The 17816-nt window shown below is 50.6% G+C and overlaps 1 protein-coding gene across 3 annotated transcripts; it reads left to right on the top strand.

The window, feature by feature from the left end:
- Nucleotides 1-1484: 1484 nt before the first annotated feature.
- Nucleotides 1485-17800, top strand: MRPS18A (mitochondrial ribosomal protein S18A). 3 transcript variants are annotated; one of them, XM_059880427.1, is made up of 7 exons: nucleotides 1492-1606; nucleotides 7738-7864; nucleotides 9309-9340; nucleotides 11748-11855; nucleotides 14213-14336; nucleotides 14553-14622; nucleotides 17385-17800. In XM_059880427.1, exons 2-7 carry the CDS (start codon nucleotides 7789-7791, stop codon nucleotides 17527-17529), a joined length of 555 nt encoding a protein of 184 aa, XP_059736410.1. In that variant the 5' UTR covers nucleotides 1492-1606; nucleotides 7738-7788; the 3' UTR covers nucleotides 17530-17800.
- The last annotated feature ends 16 nt before the right edge of the window (nucleotides 17801-17816 follow it).

The following is a 17816-nucleotide window of genomic DNA, read 5'->3' as shown; positions in this document are numbered from 1 at the left end:
AGTGATGTCTCTGCTTTTCAATATGCTATCTAGGTTGGTCATAACTTTCCTTCCAAGGAGTAAGCGTCTCTTAATTTCATGGCTGCAGTCACCATCTGCAGTGATTTTGGAGCCCAGAAAAATAAAGTCAGCCACTGTTTCCACTGTTTCCCCATCTATTTGCCATGAAGTGATGGGACCGGATGCCATGATTTTAGTTTTCTGAATGTTGAGCTTTAGGCCAACTTTTTCACTCTCCTCTTTCACTTTCATCAAGAGGCTCTTTAGTTCTTCTTCACTTTCTGCCCTAAGGGTGGTGTCATCTGCATATCTGAGGTTATTGATATTTCTCCCGGCAATCTTGATTCCAGCTTGTGCTTCCTCCAGCCCAGCGTTTCTCATGATGTACTCTGCATATAAGTTAAATAAGCAGGGTGACAATATACAGCCTTGACGTACTCCTTTTCCTATTTGGAACCAGTCTGTTGTTCCATGTCCAGTTCTAACTGTTGCTTCCTGACCTGTGTACAGGTTTCTCAAGAGGCAGGTCAGGTGGTCTGGTATTCCCATCTCCTTCAGAATTTTCCAGTTTATTGTGATCCACACAGTTAAAGGCTTTGGCATAGTCAATAAAGCAAAAATAGATGTTTTTCTGGAACTCTCTTGCTTTTTCGATGATCCAGTGGGTGTTGGCAATTTGATCTCTGGTTCCTCTGCCTTTTCTAAAACCAGCTTGAACATCTGGAAGTTCATGGTTCACGTACTGCTGAAGCGTGGCTTGGAGAATTTCAAGCATTACGTTACTTGCGTGTGAGATGACTGCAATTGTGCGGTAGTTTGAGCATTCTTTGGCATTGCCTTTCTTTGGGATTGGAATGAAAACTGACCTTTTCCAGTCCTGTGGCCACTGCTGAGTTTTCCAAATTTGCTGGCATATTGAGTGCAGCACTGTCACAGCATCATCTTTCAGGATTTGGGGCAAAAGGTCAGCGTCAAGTTACCAGAATGAAAGACCCCTTGGTGAGGGGAGCGCAGCTTGGGGACCCTGGGGCGGGGGTAGGGTGCGGTTGGGGCGCGAGTATTCTATCCTAGATCTGTGGGATACCTGATGTTCCAGAATCATTGTCCTAACCATTTCAACTTCTATGGTACAGACTTAGGCGCAGCCTCAAGAAGCTGAAAATCTACATCTCACTTGTAAAGAAAAAGTTTTAAAGAAATAAAGATAGTGCATGTAATTTTACAGAAGTCCGCCAGGGAACGAAAGCGACCCTGGAGACTTCGAGGACTGGCAGACAGGAGCTAAAAACCTCCCCAGCCTCTCAAAATGAAGCACAGGCTTCACACATTAACTCTGCTTTGCTCAGAGCTGGAGAGGTGAGGAAATCGAAGTAACTGACAAGAGTGACGGAGCTAGACGCTCACAAGACTCACTCTTCCTGCCCACTACTGCGGCTGCGCGCGCGCCCCATTCCGGAAGCGGAAGTGCACAAGAGGTCAGCGATAGTTTTCAAGATGGCGGCCCTCAATGTGCTGGTGTCCGGCTGTGGACGGTTTCTCAGAGGGCTGTTGACAGGCCCGACCGTGACCAGCTGGGCTAGGCCACCAGCCCGCGGGTTCAGGGAAGGTGAGTGCTGGGTCCTGGTGACCTCCTAGGGTTGAAGAGAAGAAAGGAAGGCTGCTTCTTTCTGCCCCCATGCGTCCCTCCCTCCCTTTCCTTCGCGCGATTCTGAAACGTCGGAGATGTTTGCGCTCCGGGAATGCTAGCAGTTTTCTTCGGAACCCTGATGCTATTTCCTTGATCTCTCACCCGTCGTGAGTGTCCTCATGGGTGGTGGCGGGGAGTGGGGCGAGGGGGGTGAAGATCGGAGAGAAAGCCTTGCTTATTTAGGAGCAGAATAGAAACTTATTCTACGGTTCAGAAAAGTTTTTTGTTAAGGGCCTGGCAATGCAAGAGACATAAGAGACATGGGTTCGATCCCTGCATCGGGAAGATCCCCTGGAAGAAGGTATGACAATTCACTCCAGTACTCTTGCCTGGAGAATCCTATGGACAGAGGAGCCTGGCAGGCTACAGTCCATAGGGTCACAAAGAGTCGGACACGACTGAAGCGACTTAGCGCCTACGCACACAGGCACTGGATGTTAATTCTCTATTCCATATTCTTCGAACCGCCGCCTCCTTCACTAAAGAATTATTGCGCTATCAGGGAAGGTCAGCTGGATACCCTCCTCTGGGCCTCCTTTTCCAGTTTCTCATCTGAAATGCTGTAATCTGATGGCAGCTTTCACTGCCCTAACCCTTAGTCTAAGAGGTGGAAGGCAATGTGGAAAGGCCATTGAACAGCTGAAACAGGCATATCCTGGATGGTGGTTTTGCTTTTCATTTAGTCTGGAAAGGCAGCCTGACATTGAACTGAGAGCTTACTGAAGGCGAAGTGCTATACTTCAAACTGTCAAGGGGTTCCTGAGAAGTTAGGTTCTAATGAGATGATTCAATACTCTCCAATGAATACAATTTAGGTATTAGGTATTTGGAGCTTCCTCGATGGCTCAGCGGGTGAAGAATCCTGCAATGCAGGAGACACGGGTTTGATCCCCGGGTCTGGGAAGATTCCCTGGAGAAGGAAATAGCAACCTGCTCCAGTATTCTTGCTTGAAAAATCCTATGCACAGAGGAGCCTGGTGGGTACAGTCCACGGGATCCTAAAAGAGATGGACATGACTTAGCGACTAAGCATATGTTCAGAGAGATTTGGTTACTGGAAACAGCAAACTGAATTGGAAGTTTTCCTGAAGGGGGTGTGTCTTTAATAGGCTCATAAAAGGATGGAATCTGGTGGAAAATGGAAAGTTCTTTTCAGTACATAACCTTCCTTTGTGCACTGCTGGAAGCAGGAAAGGATAAGTGATGTGCAAAGAAGTGGTTTTGTGTGTGTGTGTGTGTGTGTGTGTGTGTGTGTGTGTGTTTAAGATCTGGAGTAGCATATCCTTTAACTAAAGCTGAGATATATCCAGGGAAAAATGGTGATTATTTTACCAGGGGAAGAATAAAAGTCCAAAAAAAAAAAAGCCTAACAAGGGGAGCATTGGATTTGTCTCAGAAAAAGTCTTTTGTAAGTTTTGAGTAGAATGGCAGATAAGGAACCCAGTTTGGGAAAATTAAAGAGATAATTAATGAAGAAATGGAAATAGGTGTTTGAAGAATTTAGCTATGAAGGGAAGATGGAACATTTGCTAGAAAGAAAAACAAAATCCAGGTACTGCCTCCTTATCGTTAGATGAACTAATGCATTGATAAAGAAAGACGCCAAAGAGATCACACTGATGGTAAAAAGGACTTGGAAAGTTGTTTCATGTGTTCCTATGCTGTAAAATAGGCATATGCACATAGCTTTTTTTTTTTTGGCCACTCCACTTGGCTTGTGGGATCTTAGTTCCCCAACCAGGGATCAAACTTGGATTCTTTGCAGTGAAAGCACAGAGCCCTAAACACTGGGCCACCAGGGAATTCCATGCCTGTAACATTTTTGATGACATCTACCAAGTGTCAAACATTAACAACTACAATGCACATATCCATTTCTAAAAGTTGAAAACAGTTCTTTGCCATGTTCCCAGAGGATAGGCAAAAGGAATAGTTTTGTCTTTTTAACAAAGGAATATTTGAGATTTGAATTTTTCAGTTGGAGAGATGGCTATATGATGAGATGAATATTTCAAGTCTTCCTCACCATGAATACCTGGTAGCTTCTCTGTGTTACTGTCAGACCTAAAAGCCAAATAATTGAATTGATGTGATCTTACTTGAAGGCATTAGCTTAGCTTATACTTTTCTTGAGAACCACCTATCTCCAAAGCCTTTAAATTAAAAACAACACCAACAACTTTCTCTTGATATTCTATCCATTATGTGTAAAGCTAAAAGAATTACACATATAGCTAATTTTGACTGGTCCTGGCTGGTATATTTGAGGAATAATATTGTATACATTTGGAAAAGACCCTGATGCTGGGAGGGATTGGGGGCAGGAGGAGAAGGGGACGACAGAGGATGAGATGGCTGGATGGCATCACCAACTCGATGGACATGAGTTTGGGTAAACTCCGGGAGTTGGTGATGGGCAGGGAGGCCTGGAGTGCTGCAATTCATGGGGTCGCAAAGAGTTGGACACTACTGAGCGACTGAACTGAACTGATTGTATACATAGAATTTAAAGTCACAGAGAGGGAGCTGGCGTCTTGCTGAAGACATTCAAGCATTTCTACTTTTCTGATACGATAGTACTCTAATTTTAGTCAGAGTTCTTGGGCACTCAGCACTACTGCTCCTGCCTGTAGAAGCTCTCTGCATGAAGCAGTGATTCTCAGTCAAGGGCAGTTTGTTCTCTCAGGAACACTTGGCAATGTCCAGAGACATTTTTGGTCATCACAGCTGGTGCTCCTGATGTGTGGTGGTAGAAGCCAGGGGTGCTGCTAAGCATCTTCCTGTGCACAGGACAGCCCCCCACAACAAAGAACCGCCTGGCCTGAAATACCAGTCCTGCTGCTGTTGAGAAAGCCTGGTCTGATCTTTGACCAGAAGGACATACAGAACCAAAAAAGATGATTATGGAAGAAGCAAGACTTAAGGGAAGGCAAAAAATGGAAATAGTGGTTTACTAAGTGCTTGCTGCAAGCACTCTGCTAGGTTTTCCACATACACTTTTCAGTCTTCTCAACAACCTTTAAAGGTGGATATTTCTGGCATTTTTACAAATGAAGAAATCTGGTCCAGAGGTGTTCATTAGCTGTGCCCAGCATCACACAGCTAGTAAGTGCTGGAGTCAGAGTAGGGCCAGCAATCTTCCCTGTCCACCAGTGACACCACCTTGGGACTCCACGGCAGGGCTTCCCGGCGGCTCCCTCCTTCCCTAAAAGCTGTTATCAGTTAACTTGCTGGAGTTGATTTCATGATTGACACCGTGAGACCTAGCAGAGATAAGACCTTGTTCCTGCCTTGTCACTCTTAGAGCCCTTGTGAAGGAAAGCGTTTAAAACAAGAGTAATAAACACATATGACTTTCTAAATGAACAATAATGATCTGGCAGATCCTCAGAGCAGAGTGTGTTGAAAGAAGTAAAAGCTGAAGGGAATGTTTTTCTTCTTTTCCAGTTAGCTAAGGGAGCTTTCTGGAGGACCTAGCATTTCAGAAAAGGATGTGCCTTGCAGGATGGACAGCCCTGTAACTAAAAGCTTTGAGATAGAAGTGAGCAAGTTGGGGGCTTTAAAGAATTCAAAAGACGTGGTCCAGAGTAACCTGCTAGTGGAAAGAGATTTTTGTGTAGCAGTGTGACTCCTCGTTTGAAGGATAGTGCAGAGGGAAGTTCCCTCAGGTCCAAGGGAAAAGGAAAGGGTAGGTGGTGAGAGAATCAGAAAACTTTTGTGGCGGAGTTAGAGATGAGCAGAAGGGAGCAGTACTTGAGGGAGGAAGGGGTTTGAGAAAAGCAGTGAATGGCCACACTTGCCAAGCATGCTATGTAAGATTGTTGGTGCTGCCCTGTAGCCACCTTGCCATTCAGTTACTCCATCCCTTTGTGCTCTGCTTGGGACTCGCTTTCCATGGAGCCTTTCCAAGAAGGACGTCGGTCCTCTGGGCACTTCCTGCAGCAGTTCCCTCCAGCCCTTGTCATTCATCTCCCCTCACTTCCTTCTTTACTAAACAGGTGGGCCTTTATCCCGCCACAGTTCTCTCTGTCTGTCTGTGTGGCCATCAAGGTCTTTTTGCCTCACTGCAATCTCACCGTGATGCTGTTTGCTCTAGACTTACAATTCAGTTATCTTGGACTCCATCCTAGGCGAGTATTTACTGAAGTACTCAAAGGACCTCTTTATGAGGCATGGACTTTATTAGAGTGAAGTTCCCATGCTTGGTTTAGTTCTCTTTTCTCCTCTAGGGCAAAGCCTGTGTCTCCTCTTAGGGGGGAGCTCTCCACAGTGGGTGGAGCCCAGTCGTACACTCCACGGTTGCTCAGCAAATGCCTTGCCTCCTGTGGCACAGATTATTTGATGTGTAAGATCTTGGCCCTTAATCTTGGTTTAGAAAACTGCTTCTTTAGTTTACTTAATCCAGCCAGATCTCAGAACACAAGGGCAATTCCATCTTTTTCTAAACAAGTTTTCAGTCAGTGACTAATGGTCTCCTGTTAGTCCAGCTTTTCTTAACCACCCCCACTTCTCTTGAATGGAGAGGAGGCCAGGGACAAAATGGATCTCAGGTTTTGTTTGGTTTTGACATGTTTTTGTATGCATGCTGAAAAGCAATACTGTTTTGATTCCTATCTCTGTTTTGAGAGGCCTGAAATCTACTAGGGCTTCAGGCTCCAGTGGGCCCTCAGCCCCTGCACTGAGATACTGCCCTGATCAGTCTCAGTTCCATATGAGTTCTCAAGTCATTCCTCCTTGTTTGACAAATCGTCTCTATGAGATAAGCATCTGCCTATTGTTTTACCCGCTAACTTATAGCGAGATGATTCACTGGCTCAGAGTTGCTGTGTGGGGAGCTTATGAATAGTGGAGCTTGCCATGGACTTTGATCTCTCTTCCAGGGGCCAGTGGGATGACTTCAGGGTTTGGTTCTTTGCCAGGAGTGATGTGTGTTTTGCTCGACTTGTTTACCACATGGTTAGGACCCAAGTGCCTCCACGGAGAGGGGAAGCACATGTTGGTCCGCTTCACTTCAGGGCACTGATCTCACGCCGACTCAAGTGATTCCGGAGTAGGTCTCCTTTTGTTTCCTGTTGGGATTCATAAAAACCTGTGCTGCCCCCCTCACCTGCCGTTGCTCAGACTGGGTCACCCTCCGTCCCTCTTCCAGCTTGGTTTTTGCAGATTTGCAAAGTTTCCTGGGTGCCCAGCTGGGCTAGGGCTCGGCCCTCCTGCCCCGATGCTCTTGTAAGCTGACGCAGCGCAGTGACCATCCCCCTGCAGACATGCTGGCCTCCAGACTGAGTACCAGGTTGAGTCTCACCCACATCCCGTTTAGGCTGGCCTCTTGGGAACAAGTAGATCCGTGCATGGGGTGACGCATTTTCTCTTAGGGAGAGCTTAGTTTGTCTTTGAGTTGATTAGAAACTGTAGTGTTCTCTGGAGAAAGCCTCGGGGCCTTTCTGGCCAGTTGTCACTCCCTTGTGTGTGTGGAGTCGCAGTTGAAGGGCTCTCAGGTTGGTTGTTTGGAGTAATGGGTCTTTATGAATGGCCATGCCCAGAAAACGAATGGGGGATAGTTCCAGGCAGTCTGGGTCCAATTTGGTGTCAGTCACAGAGCTCAGTGATCACAGATGCTGCCGTGGGCCTCCGGGTGGGTTCGAATTGCCTCACTTTTTTTCCCTTAGCCTCTGTGTTTTTACTGCATATTTTTTATTGCAAAAGAAGTACATGTTTATTTTAGAAACTTTAGAAAATCACCTCCTGCCACCACTGAGGGAAAACCAGTCTTACCATTTAGGTACATAGCTGCAGGGGTCTGCGAGCTTCCTGTAATCCATGTCTAATTGTGTGTACACCGAGGGACGTGTTTCTAGGGCGAGGTCCGTAACTTTCATTAGATTCACAAAGTTAACCTTAGGTTCTTTCTAATCTGTACTGCTTCTTTCCTTGACCAGAGCTGAGTAGAACTAATTGTGGTAGCCAAGCTGCTGTTAAAATATGGTTTTAGCATTTGGGGAGAAAATTTTCAGCCTAGCTATAGCTGTGTGCACTCACATTTTCTATTACAGTAATTAGCAGTCAGAAGGGCATCACGACCAGCATTCTGCTCCCTAGCATTTATGGAGCATCTGCAGTGTGCCAGTTCCTGTGCTGAAAGCCACGGCTTCTCTGTTTCTGAAGAAACTGGGCGACCATGTGAGAATCTCCAAGAACCTTCTGTTTGATTTTATTTGCCAAATGTGGGTTATGAGCTTGGTTCTCCCTTAGGATATTGTTGAAGTTGTCTTTCTGCATCCTGGTTAAATAAGAGGACATAAGTACAGCCTGACATGCATGCAATGAAATTGTTTTGCCCTTGAGTTCTTTTCTGACTGCCTCACTCCTAAATAGGCGAAGAGCTGAGGGAGTCCCTCTCAGGATGACTCTGCAGTCCTCTTTTTGAAATTCTGCCCTGACCCCAACCCTGTACCTGCAGGCCCATCGTTCCTGTCACTCTTCCCTCTCCAGTGTGGATAACAAAATGCATCCCTGCAGGGAGGAGAGATAGCTGCCTTTGTACAGGTTTTTAACGCAAGGCTCTCAAGATGTTCTCAGAGTGAATTGATCTCATTATTACCCATTGTGGGGCCCCTGGGTGCTGCATCTTAGATTCAGACTGGTCAAGGTCAGGAACCACATTTGTCTGGTTTCTCTTCATGAGAGAACACATACAATGGGTACTTTTGAAGGTCTTTTTATGGCCTCTGTCCACCCCCAACCCCTCAGCTCTTAAGCCATGATTGCTAGCCACAATAGGGCAAGATCTTGCCAAGTACCTTGGATGGAACCAAGATAAATCTTGGCTTAGAAAGGCAGAAACAGTGGGAAGACCCTTAATCTCAGAGAGGTGATATGATATGGGTATCTGGATTTGCCCCCCACCCAGCCTGCAGGAGAAGTGAGAGTGCAAGTCACTCAGTCGTGTCTGACTCTTTGTGACCCCATGGACTATACAGTCCATAGAATTCTCCAGGTCAGAATGCTAGAGTGGGTAGGTAGCCTTTCCCTTCTCCAGGGGATCTTCCCAACCCAGGGATCGAACCCAGGTCTCCCACATTGCAGGCGGATTCTTTACCAGCTGAGCCACCAGGGAAGCCCAAGAATACTGGAGTGGGGAGCCTATCCCTTCTCCAGCAGATCTTCCCAACCCAGGAATCAAATTGGGGTCTCCTGCTTTGCAGAAGCCCCTGCGTTATGGGCTTCCCCAGTGGCTCAGCAGTAAAGAATCTGCATGCAGTGCAGGAGCCACAGGAGACATGGGTTCAGTCCCTGCGTCGGGAAGGTCCCCTGGAGGAGAAATGGCAACCCACTCCAGTATTCTTGCTTGGAGAATCCCCATGGACAGAGGAGCCTGGTGGGCAACAGTCCATGGGGCTGCAAAGAGTCGGACATGACTGAAGCGACTTAGCACTGCTGTGCACAGCCTGCAGGGCACAGAGCCTGGCCCTGGGCAGCAAATCCTGCACACTTCCGAGTGGGGGCCGTGGCAGGTGCAGACAGAGCGCTTCATCTTCCTTCGTGTGTAAGGTTTGAGCTATTATTTAAAACTCCCTGTTCCTTATTAAATGGCTGACCTAATTTTTCCCCTTTATCTCTGTAGTGGTGGAGATCCAAGAAGGGAAGACGACTATAGTAAGTATTGTCGAGCTGGCCACTTCTAATCTCTGTACCACTTGGAGCTGCCTGGCTGCTCCTCTGAGAGAGGGTAGGAGCCCCAACTGGACTGACCTCAGGATCTGCTCCCTCTGTGACCATAAATCCCACATCCCCTATTTTTAACCCGTGTGCGGGAGTGTGGTTAATCAGGAACAGTCGCTGTGTTGGACTGAAGCGTCTGTTACTTGATTAGAGTGGCCTTTTGTATGACACGGGCTCAGAAGTATTTGCTGCTGTGTTTTTTGGTGGCGATGAGTCAGTTTTCCAAAGGGGAAACTAAGGCAATGGCAAGGCTAGAGAGAGTAAGTTGACCCGGGGCCAGGAGCCTGGATCTGTCTCTTTCCTTTCTGCCTAGAATGACTAAGCTACGCCTTCAGTGAGGCAGTGCGAAGGGGACACTTTCTGGGCCCTGGGCTCATAACTGGCGCCCCAGCTCATCTGGTGGTGAGAAAGCTAGACGGCTTTTCACTCCTTCTACTCCTCCCCCAACCCCCACCCACACTGGGCCCATCTCACCTCCCTTCCTCAGGGAGTCATGGGGCCTAGATTATCCTATAATCCCTAAAAGACAACGTTGTTTTCACATGGCCTTCTGTGCCTCCCAAGAAATCCTCAACCACTCCACAGAGTTCCCAGAAGCCTCTGTGGCTTCCATGTCAACCAGGGATTTAACCCTCTGGCAGCTAGCCACGCACGGCCCTCCCCAAGGCCTTCTTATCCCCAGGACAAGCCCTTAGGGTTCCCTCTTTGGGTCTTCCCCAGAAGGCTCCCCCTCAATCTTTGTACTTGAGGTTAAGACCTCAAGGCAGTTCTTTCAAGGGACTCCCATCCCTTTAAGAATAGTTCGCTTATCCCAGACTGAAACAAGTGTTCACCCTGTAAACTCCATGCTGGTGGAGAGAAACTCATTGGATTTCTGTGTGTGCAGAGTGTTTTTCCTGCGGGGCATGAATTTGCTATTTGTGGAACGAACTCAGAGGCATGTGGTCCCATGAGAGCCCTTGGGGAGGGAGCCTAGCCATGCCTGAAGAGGCAGTGCCATGGCTGACTTTGGGTATTACTCATTGTCCAGAGTCTCACTTCTTCATCAGTAAAATAAGATCATGAATCTGCCCTCACTAGGCTGTGGAGTTAGATGATCCATGTGGACCATTACCAGCATAGAGCCAGGCCTGTAGTGGGGAGTGTGTAAATGTTAGCTCTCCCTGCCCAGGCCCACTTTGACCCCCTCCCAAGACCTTCCATACATCTGCCCATTTTCCCGAGCTCTTGGCTCCATTTCTGGCATCGCTGGGGTGGCATTGCCGGAAAGGCAGTAGTAACAGCACCCTGCGCAGCCAGCTCCTTTGCCTTTTGCCACTTCTCCCCTGGGAGAGTTGCTTCCCTCCCAAAGCCTCTCAGACCTGGCCCAGCCTCACTCTCATAATCCGTGGCCTCAATCAGCAAGGCTGTCTAACCTCCCCCTCCTGCAATTGGAGCTGACGCCCAGGTCACTGGTTTATTGCGCTTAGTCTCTCCAAGGCTGTGTCACAGGACACAGCAGCCATGGCGGAGGTCACTTCACACGTGGCCCAAGTGGGGTGTGAAAGGTGGCATCCAGAGTGCTGAGAGGAGGCAGCCAGGGGACTGTGTCCCCTGCTCTGTGTTTTTAGAGGGAGGAGGGGCATGCACACAGTTGTCTGCTCGTGTAGGCCTAGACCAGGTTTTTTAGCCCAGCACTGCTGGTGTTTTAGACGGGCTGGTTCTCTGCTGTGGGGGCCTGTCCTGTCTGTCATAGGATGCTTATTAGCAGCTTCCCTGCTAGGGGCTAGGGACCCATCCCCACCCCACCCCACCCCACCCCACCCCCGTGGCGACCATCAGAATTGTTTCCTTGTCTGGTGTCCCCTGGGAGGCCAAATCGTGCCTGGTTGAGAACCACTGGTGTAGACTTACCTCTGTTAGAGCTGGAAACTGCAGTTTCTGCTAAGAACGATATGCGGGATAAGGGGTGAGACTTCCTCTGGACTCCACATCCCTGTGCAGTTTGAAACTTTTTACCATGTGCATGGATTACTTTTTCCCAAAGCAGGGAGAAGGAAGCATAAAGTTCTGGAGCTTTTGTCTTTTTGAGGATGGAAAGCTAGCATTCAGCAGATACAACACACCTCTTGTCTTGCCACCAGCATTAAGTTCAGTTTCTGTTACCCTCACAGGTCACCAAGCCCAGCTCTGTGGCCACCTGAGACCCAGTGTCCAGCAGCTGTGTTCAGGCAGAGAGGCCCATTAGCTGCTCCCCTGAGACCCCTAGAGAGGAAGCTTCACCAGCTTTTGGGGGTTCCTCAAGGATCAGGGTCTCCACACAACTCTCCCCCCTCATCAGCTCTCTTTCTCTGCCTCCTAGATTGAAGGCCGAATCACAGGGACTCCCAAGGAAAGTCCAAATCCCCCCAACCCCTCCGGCCAATGCCCCATCTGCCGCTGGAACCTGAAGCATAAGTATAGCTATGAGGTGAGTCTGCGCATCTCAGAGCTTCTGTTCCCCGTGGGCTTAACAGGCATCTCATGGAGCCACCAAGACAGAAGCATTGTGTCCAGCGGCTCTCAATGCTGGCCATACATGAGTCCCAGGGGAGCTTTAAAAATGCTCAGACCCCACGCCTAGATGATTCTGCTGGCCTGGGATGGAGCCCAGCCATCATTATTTTTTAAAGCTCCCCAGGTGATTCTAATGTGCTGCCAGGGTGGAGAGTCCCTGACTCAGTTCCTGGTCTGGTTGCAGGCAGCTCAGACCACCAGGGCCCTAGAGCCCAGTCTTGTAGGGCTGTGTTCCCAAGGGATAGAATCAGAGTCTGGGTTTGGTTTTCCTCCTTGTGTAATGAGGGCGTGTCTTGAGAGTCCTCGCTGTGATCTGGGGACACTTCACTCTCTTCCCACACTGGAGCTACAGGAACCCCTGTTTGCTGTAGCTCTTCTAGAGCTGTCGTTTCACGGAGAGATGATGAGGGCAAACAACAGTAGGGGCATAATTCACTTTGTTTCCACAATATCCCGGTGAAGTAGGTACTGCTTTCATCCTTGTTTTACAGAGGAGGCAATTTGAGGCATGGCAAAGTTAATGCACCCGCCTCAGATCACACAGCTAGAAAGTAGCAGAGCTGGGATGCACTCTGGGGTATGAAACCCAGGCAGAGCCGCCAGTCCCAGCTGCTGTTCTGCATCATGTCTGGAGATGGGGCAGGCCTGGGGGATGGACACAGCCCTGGAGAAATACATATTTGTCCTTCAGAGTTCTGGTGACATTAAGCACCCTATTTTTAGGTTTCAGGTGATGCAGGCTTTGGGCCAGTTTGACCTGCACGTTGTCCCTGTACCCCTCTGTGGAATGGGATGACTAAGGGCAGAGATCCCGGTCAGGTGGTGAGAGCAGGAAAGGCCACATGCCCATGGGATCTGAACAGAACAACTCAACTAATCTCCTGGGCTGGGAGCCTTGGCCTCACGCCACCCCAGGGTCGGGGGTGGAGGTGTTCTTTCACCCTGTCCCCGCCCTTTTGCTGATGGCCACTTGGAGTAACAGGGAACTTGCAGGCCACAGGCAGTGCTCTCAGCTTCTTTGACATGGAAGTTTGTAGGGTCCTGGCCATACCTAGAATCCCAGCTGTGGATGGGGAGGGGAACCCACACCTGCGTGACCACTGCGGGGTACTCTTCCTACCAGCCGTTTCCAGGAAATGGACTTGGCTCTGTTTATGAAGCAGAAGAAATCCAATCCCCTCCAAGGTAAAGGCCGGAGAAGTTGTTTTCCTTTTCACCCCTTTCTGCTCAGGACAGCGCCACTCTAAGCTGCAGAGAGCTGTCAGCCTCCTTGGCAGCCTGCAGTGGGGGCAGTGCTGGGGCTGTGAGCCCCGTGTATTATCCCCAGATAATCCAGTCCAAGTTCTTTTCATCAGATTCTGAGGATTACAGGGGTGGGAATTGGGGGCCTGGGTCCCCCAGGAGCTGACCAGTGATTAAAGCAAATCTACAGTTATACAGCGAGGCGCCTGCCAGGGCAGTGAATCCGTGTGAGGACCAGGACTGTGGAGACAGGCATATCAGGCCCCTGGGGGTGGTGTGGGAGACTTTTTCTTTAACCCCTGCCATCCTGTGAGAGTTGGGAGTGGACTTGGTCTTTCTGGATGCTGGCTTTGTTTATCATTATTTCCTTGACTCATCCAAAGCAGTCTGATGGTTCAAAGGAAGCCCAGGAATCCATTCACATCTGGGGACAGGGGGCGTAGAAGATGTGGGATTTAACTTTACAACTTGACCTCATCCTCCTCAGCTTATTGCTGCCTGGTGCTTCGTTCAGAGGGCATGGCAGAAGGTGGAGGGGCTCTCTGCATGTCTTCTGGGCTGTGGTGTGTAGCCTGTTATATGTAGACTTTGGGGGCGGAAATGGTACAGGTCTTCCCTCCTGTGTGTAAATATATAACATACCCCCTACGTCACCCAAAGAGGATAACACACTTTCATCACCAGGAGAGATACTGTGGGTGCATGATAGCTTGTTAACCTTCTTGAAAAGTTCCCCTTCTCTCACCAGGTCTGTCGGAAGACTGTCTCATAGAGGAGCTGAGAACTCTTGGGGTTGGTAACGGGGCCAGGAAATCTTGCTAAGTTGGGATTGAACTTGTTGCAGTGGAGGCAGCGAGCCTGAGTGCAGAGCTCTGTGTGGAGGGAATGGTCTCAGGTCGCTTCTCAGGGTGGTGTCAGCCCCTTACAATGCCAGCCACAACAGCCTACCCTGCAGGCCACTTGGCCCTGGCTCCCTGGCAGCCGGCACCCATCCACACGATCCTCCTCTCCTGTTTCCGTTTCCACTAGGATGTTCTGTTGCTCAGTCAGTTCATCCGGCCACATGGGGGCATGCTGCCCCGGAGCATCACTGGGCTGTGCCAGGAAGAGCACCGCAAGATAGAGGAGTGTGTGAAGATGGCCCACCGAGCAGGTAAAGGGCCCTCGAGCAGAGGGGGCAGGGGGCTGTGGGCACCATTACACCTTCCACACCTCCAAGCCCCTCCTAAAAGGGCAGTGTGTGTCCAGAGACTGCATTATACTCACCCCCCAGTGCCAGCCTCCTACCCCCTTGGGCTTTCTGTTCAGTCCCCAGAGCTGCAGAGGGAGTGCAGAGACCATCCTCTTAAATGCTTTTCCCTCCATTCAGGTCTGCTCCCAAATCACAGGCCCAAGCTTCCTGAAGGATTTGTTCCAAAGACCAGACCCCGACTCAACAGGTACACAGACCTGGGCTAGGGAGGCCAGCTCCTGGAGCTCATCCTGCAGCTCAGGAAAGCTGGAGCGCTCCGTCCCTTCCAGCCTGAACGCCACCCCACCACCCCATCAGTCCCACCGCTGTGCACGCCTCTGTTACTCTCCCTCTGCCAGCCTCAGCGTCCTTCCTTGTCCCTCCCCAGCAGGGCACTTAGCCCATGGGTAACAAGGGTAAGAAGATCTGCTGGTTGGGCATTAGAATGTGCTAATCCTCTGTTTATGACATCATACTGGGTTGCTATGGGAATGTCAGAGCAGTTCTACAAACTTTCAGTAATAGCACTGGGGTTATTAAAGGGCAAAATGAGACTTTAGAAATAGAAATGGGAGGGCTTTCTGGGGTAGGGCCACCGTATAGAGCTATCAGATCATATACTGTAAAACTTGAAGGCAGCATCCATGTAGACTAGATTGTGAATGTTCTCCCTAGAGTTGTACAGTTAACAACCTGCTCAGCTGCGTATGGCATCCCATGAGATCCTGAGGTTTTATGCAACAGGACAGAAAGGCCTTTAGATCCTAGAATCAATCAATCTGCCTTTCAGCCTGAGCAGGGTGGCCCCTTCTGGTGTAGGAACAGGTTCCTGTCTAACACTCAAACAGCTGTCTCTGACATTACTACACTACATACTCATAGATCTACAGTACTCTCTTACTGAGAGTAGATCCAGGTCTGTAAAATTGATGTTGGTGTTCCTTGTTCTCTCCCATCAATGGCCCCTCCTTCAGCCTGTCCTAATGTCACTAGAACTGCACTCTTTGGGTAGAGCAAAGCAAGATCCCCCACCCCCAGCAAACCTCCTAGGCTGATCCCCAACAGAACCCAGGAATGGAGGATGGAAGGCCAGGCAGATACCAGCTCTAGATTGCTGGGCCGGGGGTGCAGGGCCAGAGCTGGGTCTTCACTGACTCCTTGCCAGCACCCTGGCCCCTTGCCCATCTCCACCTGCACCTCCTGCGCTGCCAGCTGGGCCATCTGCCAGCAGTCCTGGGGGAACAGGACATATTAACTTCCTCTTGTCTTTCTATGCTCTGGACCGTTTGGGAGTTGAGCACACCCCCACTCCAGCGTGTTAAGAAACAGCAGCAGGCCTGAGGACACAATCCATCCTGCCCTCAGCCTCTGAAGCAAAGCCAGGCTCCCTCCTGTATATGCGGTGTCCATCAGTGTGATGCAGGATTGATGGCGTGTGGGGGCTCGTGGGGTTGCAAAAGGCCCTCCTGGGGAGGAGAGGGAGTCCTGGCTACAACTAGGGACTTGACGATCGTCAAGCCGTGCCATCTCCTTCCCTGCCCCTTCCAGAGAGGTAGGAGGAAGGAGCTCGATTAGCAGGGAGCCTTGGTTCTCAGAGCTGGAGTGGTCCCAGAGAGCTGACCAGAGGCCCCAGCCCCTCCACAGCAGCTGCCTGCTCCTTGTGGCACAGGCATCAGGCCCAGGGCCAGCCGAAGCCCAGCTTCCCAGGGTCTCTCCAGGGTGGGCGGGACAGGGTGGGCGGAGGAGTGCAATAGGGCAGCAACTCTGGAGAGCCTGGTGTGCCTCAGGATCTTCAATCCCAAGGAGCCTGCTTCCACATCCCACCTCTTCACTCACCCCCTCTGAAGCCAGGGAGACACCAGCACAGGGCCCTGCTAGGTCCCAGCACCACCAGCCACACAGAGGTGGCTCTGGGGCCAGTTCACTGCACAGAGACCTCCCTGCTGGGGGCTGACAGCCACCCAGTGGTCGTCGGAAGCCCTTGCCTGCCCACCTCGCACGTGGCGTGCTGCCCTACAGCTTTCCTTTCCTCAGAACTCAGGAGATAGAGGTCCAGGGGAGCTCAGTTGAAATGTATACATTAGCAGTCACTTTTTCACTCTTTTTTTTTTTTTTTTTAACTTTTTCACTCTTATCTAAAAATTTTCAGCCATCGTTATTCATTTTTTTAATGAAAACTTCTCAGAGGAGGGTCTCTAGAGGCACTGGGTTGAGCCCTAACCTAGTGTGGAAGCAGGGGAGGATCCTGGTCCTTGCGGAGGCTGAGCTTTCAGGACAAAGGGTGGGCCTCTGGATAGGATCCAAATTTCATTCTGAACAGAGTAAACCCCAGTCTTAGCCGGCATGAGCCACTCTTCCTGGAACTGTCAGGGCCCTGCCATCCCCAAAGGAGGCCAAAGGACTATGGGCGGCAGCCATCTTTCCCCATCCCCGCTCGTATTACATGAACCTTCCTGGGCTACGTCTGCACCCATGGGCCCTCACCCTTGGCTCCCATCATGGCCTGCTTGAGGGTCAGGGGTCAGGGGTCCTCCGCCAGTTGTGGCTGCCCAGGCTTGTTCCCTGAGGGTTGGGGTGGCAGAGTGAGCCAAGTGGGGGAGAGGGAGGGATTCCTCCAAGTCCTTACATCAGCCTCTCCTCTCCCGACTGGGCCAGAGAGGGCCAATCTGCTCTCTGAGGAGCCTCTTTCTCTGCCTCCTCCCCCAGCAGATATACACGCACACACACTGGCAACTCAAAGACAAGCGAGCACGTGGCCACACACACATGCGGCCGCCAGAGCCCAGCCCATCTGTGTACAGCACACTGGGCAGTTGCTCCCAGGAAAAGCCCCTTCTCCTCAAGAAAGGAAAGCTGGTGAAAGTGTTTGGTTGACCAAGTGCAGCTTCAGCCCAAGGGGCCCGTGCCCGTGGTCTCTGCCGCATCCTGGGCTGCCAGCCCTCATGGCTGCCTCCCATCCTCCCCCCACAGGTACCTGACCCGCTGGTCTCCCCGCTCCGTCAAGCCCATCTACAACAAAGGCCACCGCTGGAACAAGGTTCGCATGGCTGTGGGGTCCCCCCTCCTGAAGGACAACGTCTCCTACACGGGCAGGCCTTTGGTGCTGTATCACTGACTGAGAGCAGGACCTCCTGAGAGCCTGAGCTCGTCCTGCACTCCCACCCCATCCCACCAGGGCGGCCCGGCTCCTCCAGTGCAGATGGCACGGGGGGTGGCAGGTCTCCTCCAGTGCCAGGGACCTGCACCACCACGGTGCTGGGAGCTGGGGGCAGATGGGGCAGGCGACCCTGCGCAGCTGCAGTGGTCTCACGACTGGCCTGGGCTCAGGGCTGGGGCACTGGCCCTTTGTCCAGAGGAATATTATAAACCAGGCTTGTGCTCCCCCGCTGGGTGTGTGCTCAC

This window comes from Bos taurus, chromosome 23, assembly GCF_002263795.3.
Source record: "Bos taurus isolate L1 Dominette 01449 registration number 42190680 breed Hereford chromosome 23, ARS-UCD2.0, whole genome shotgun sequence".
NCBI classification, from domain to species: Eukaryota; Metazoa; Chordata; class Mammalia; order Artiodactyla; family Bovidae; genus Bos; species Bos taurus.
Note: the sequence above shows the minus strand (reverse complement) of the source record. Positions and strands in the feature narration are given on the sequence as shown.

What these genes read in the sequence shown, in the direction of transcription:
- MRPS18A (XM_059880427.1), top strand. Translation starts at nt 7,789, where the DNA reads ATGGAGCATCTGCAGTGTGCCAGTTCCTGTGCTGAAAGCCACGGCTTC. An exon ending in AAGAAGGGAAGACGACTATA is followed by an intron (nt 9,341 to 11,747) that starts GTAAGTATTGTC and finishes TCTGCCTCCTAG; the next exon opens with ATTGAAGGCCGAATCACAGG. An exon ending in GAAGATGGCCCACCGAGCAG is followed by an intron (nt 14,337 to 14,552) that starts GTAAAGGGCCCT and finishes CCCTCCATTCAG; the next exon opens with GTCTGCTCCCAAATCACAGG.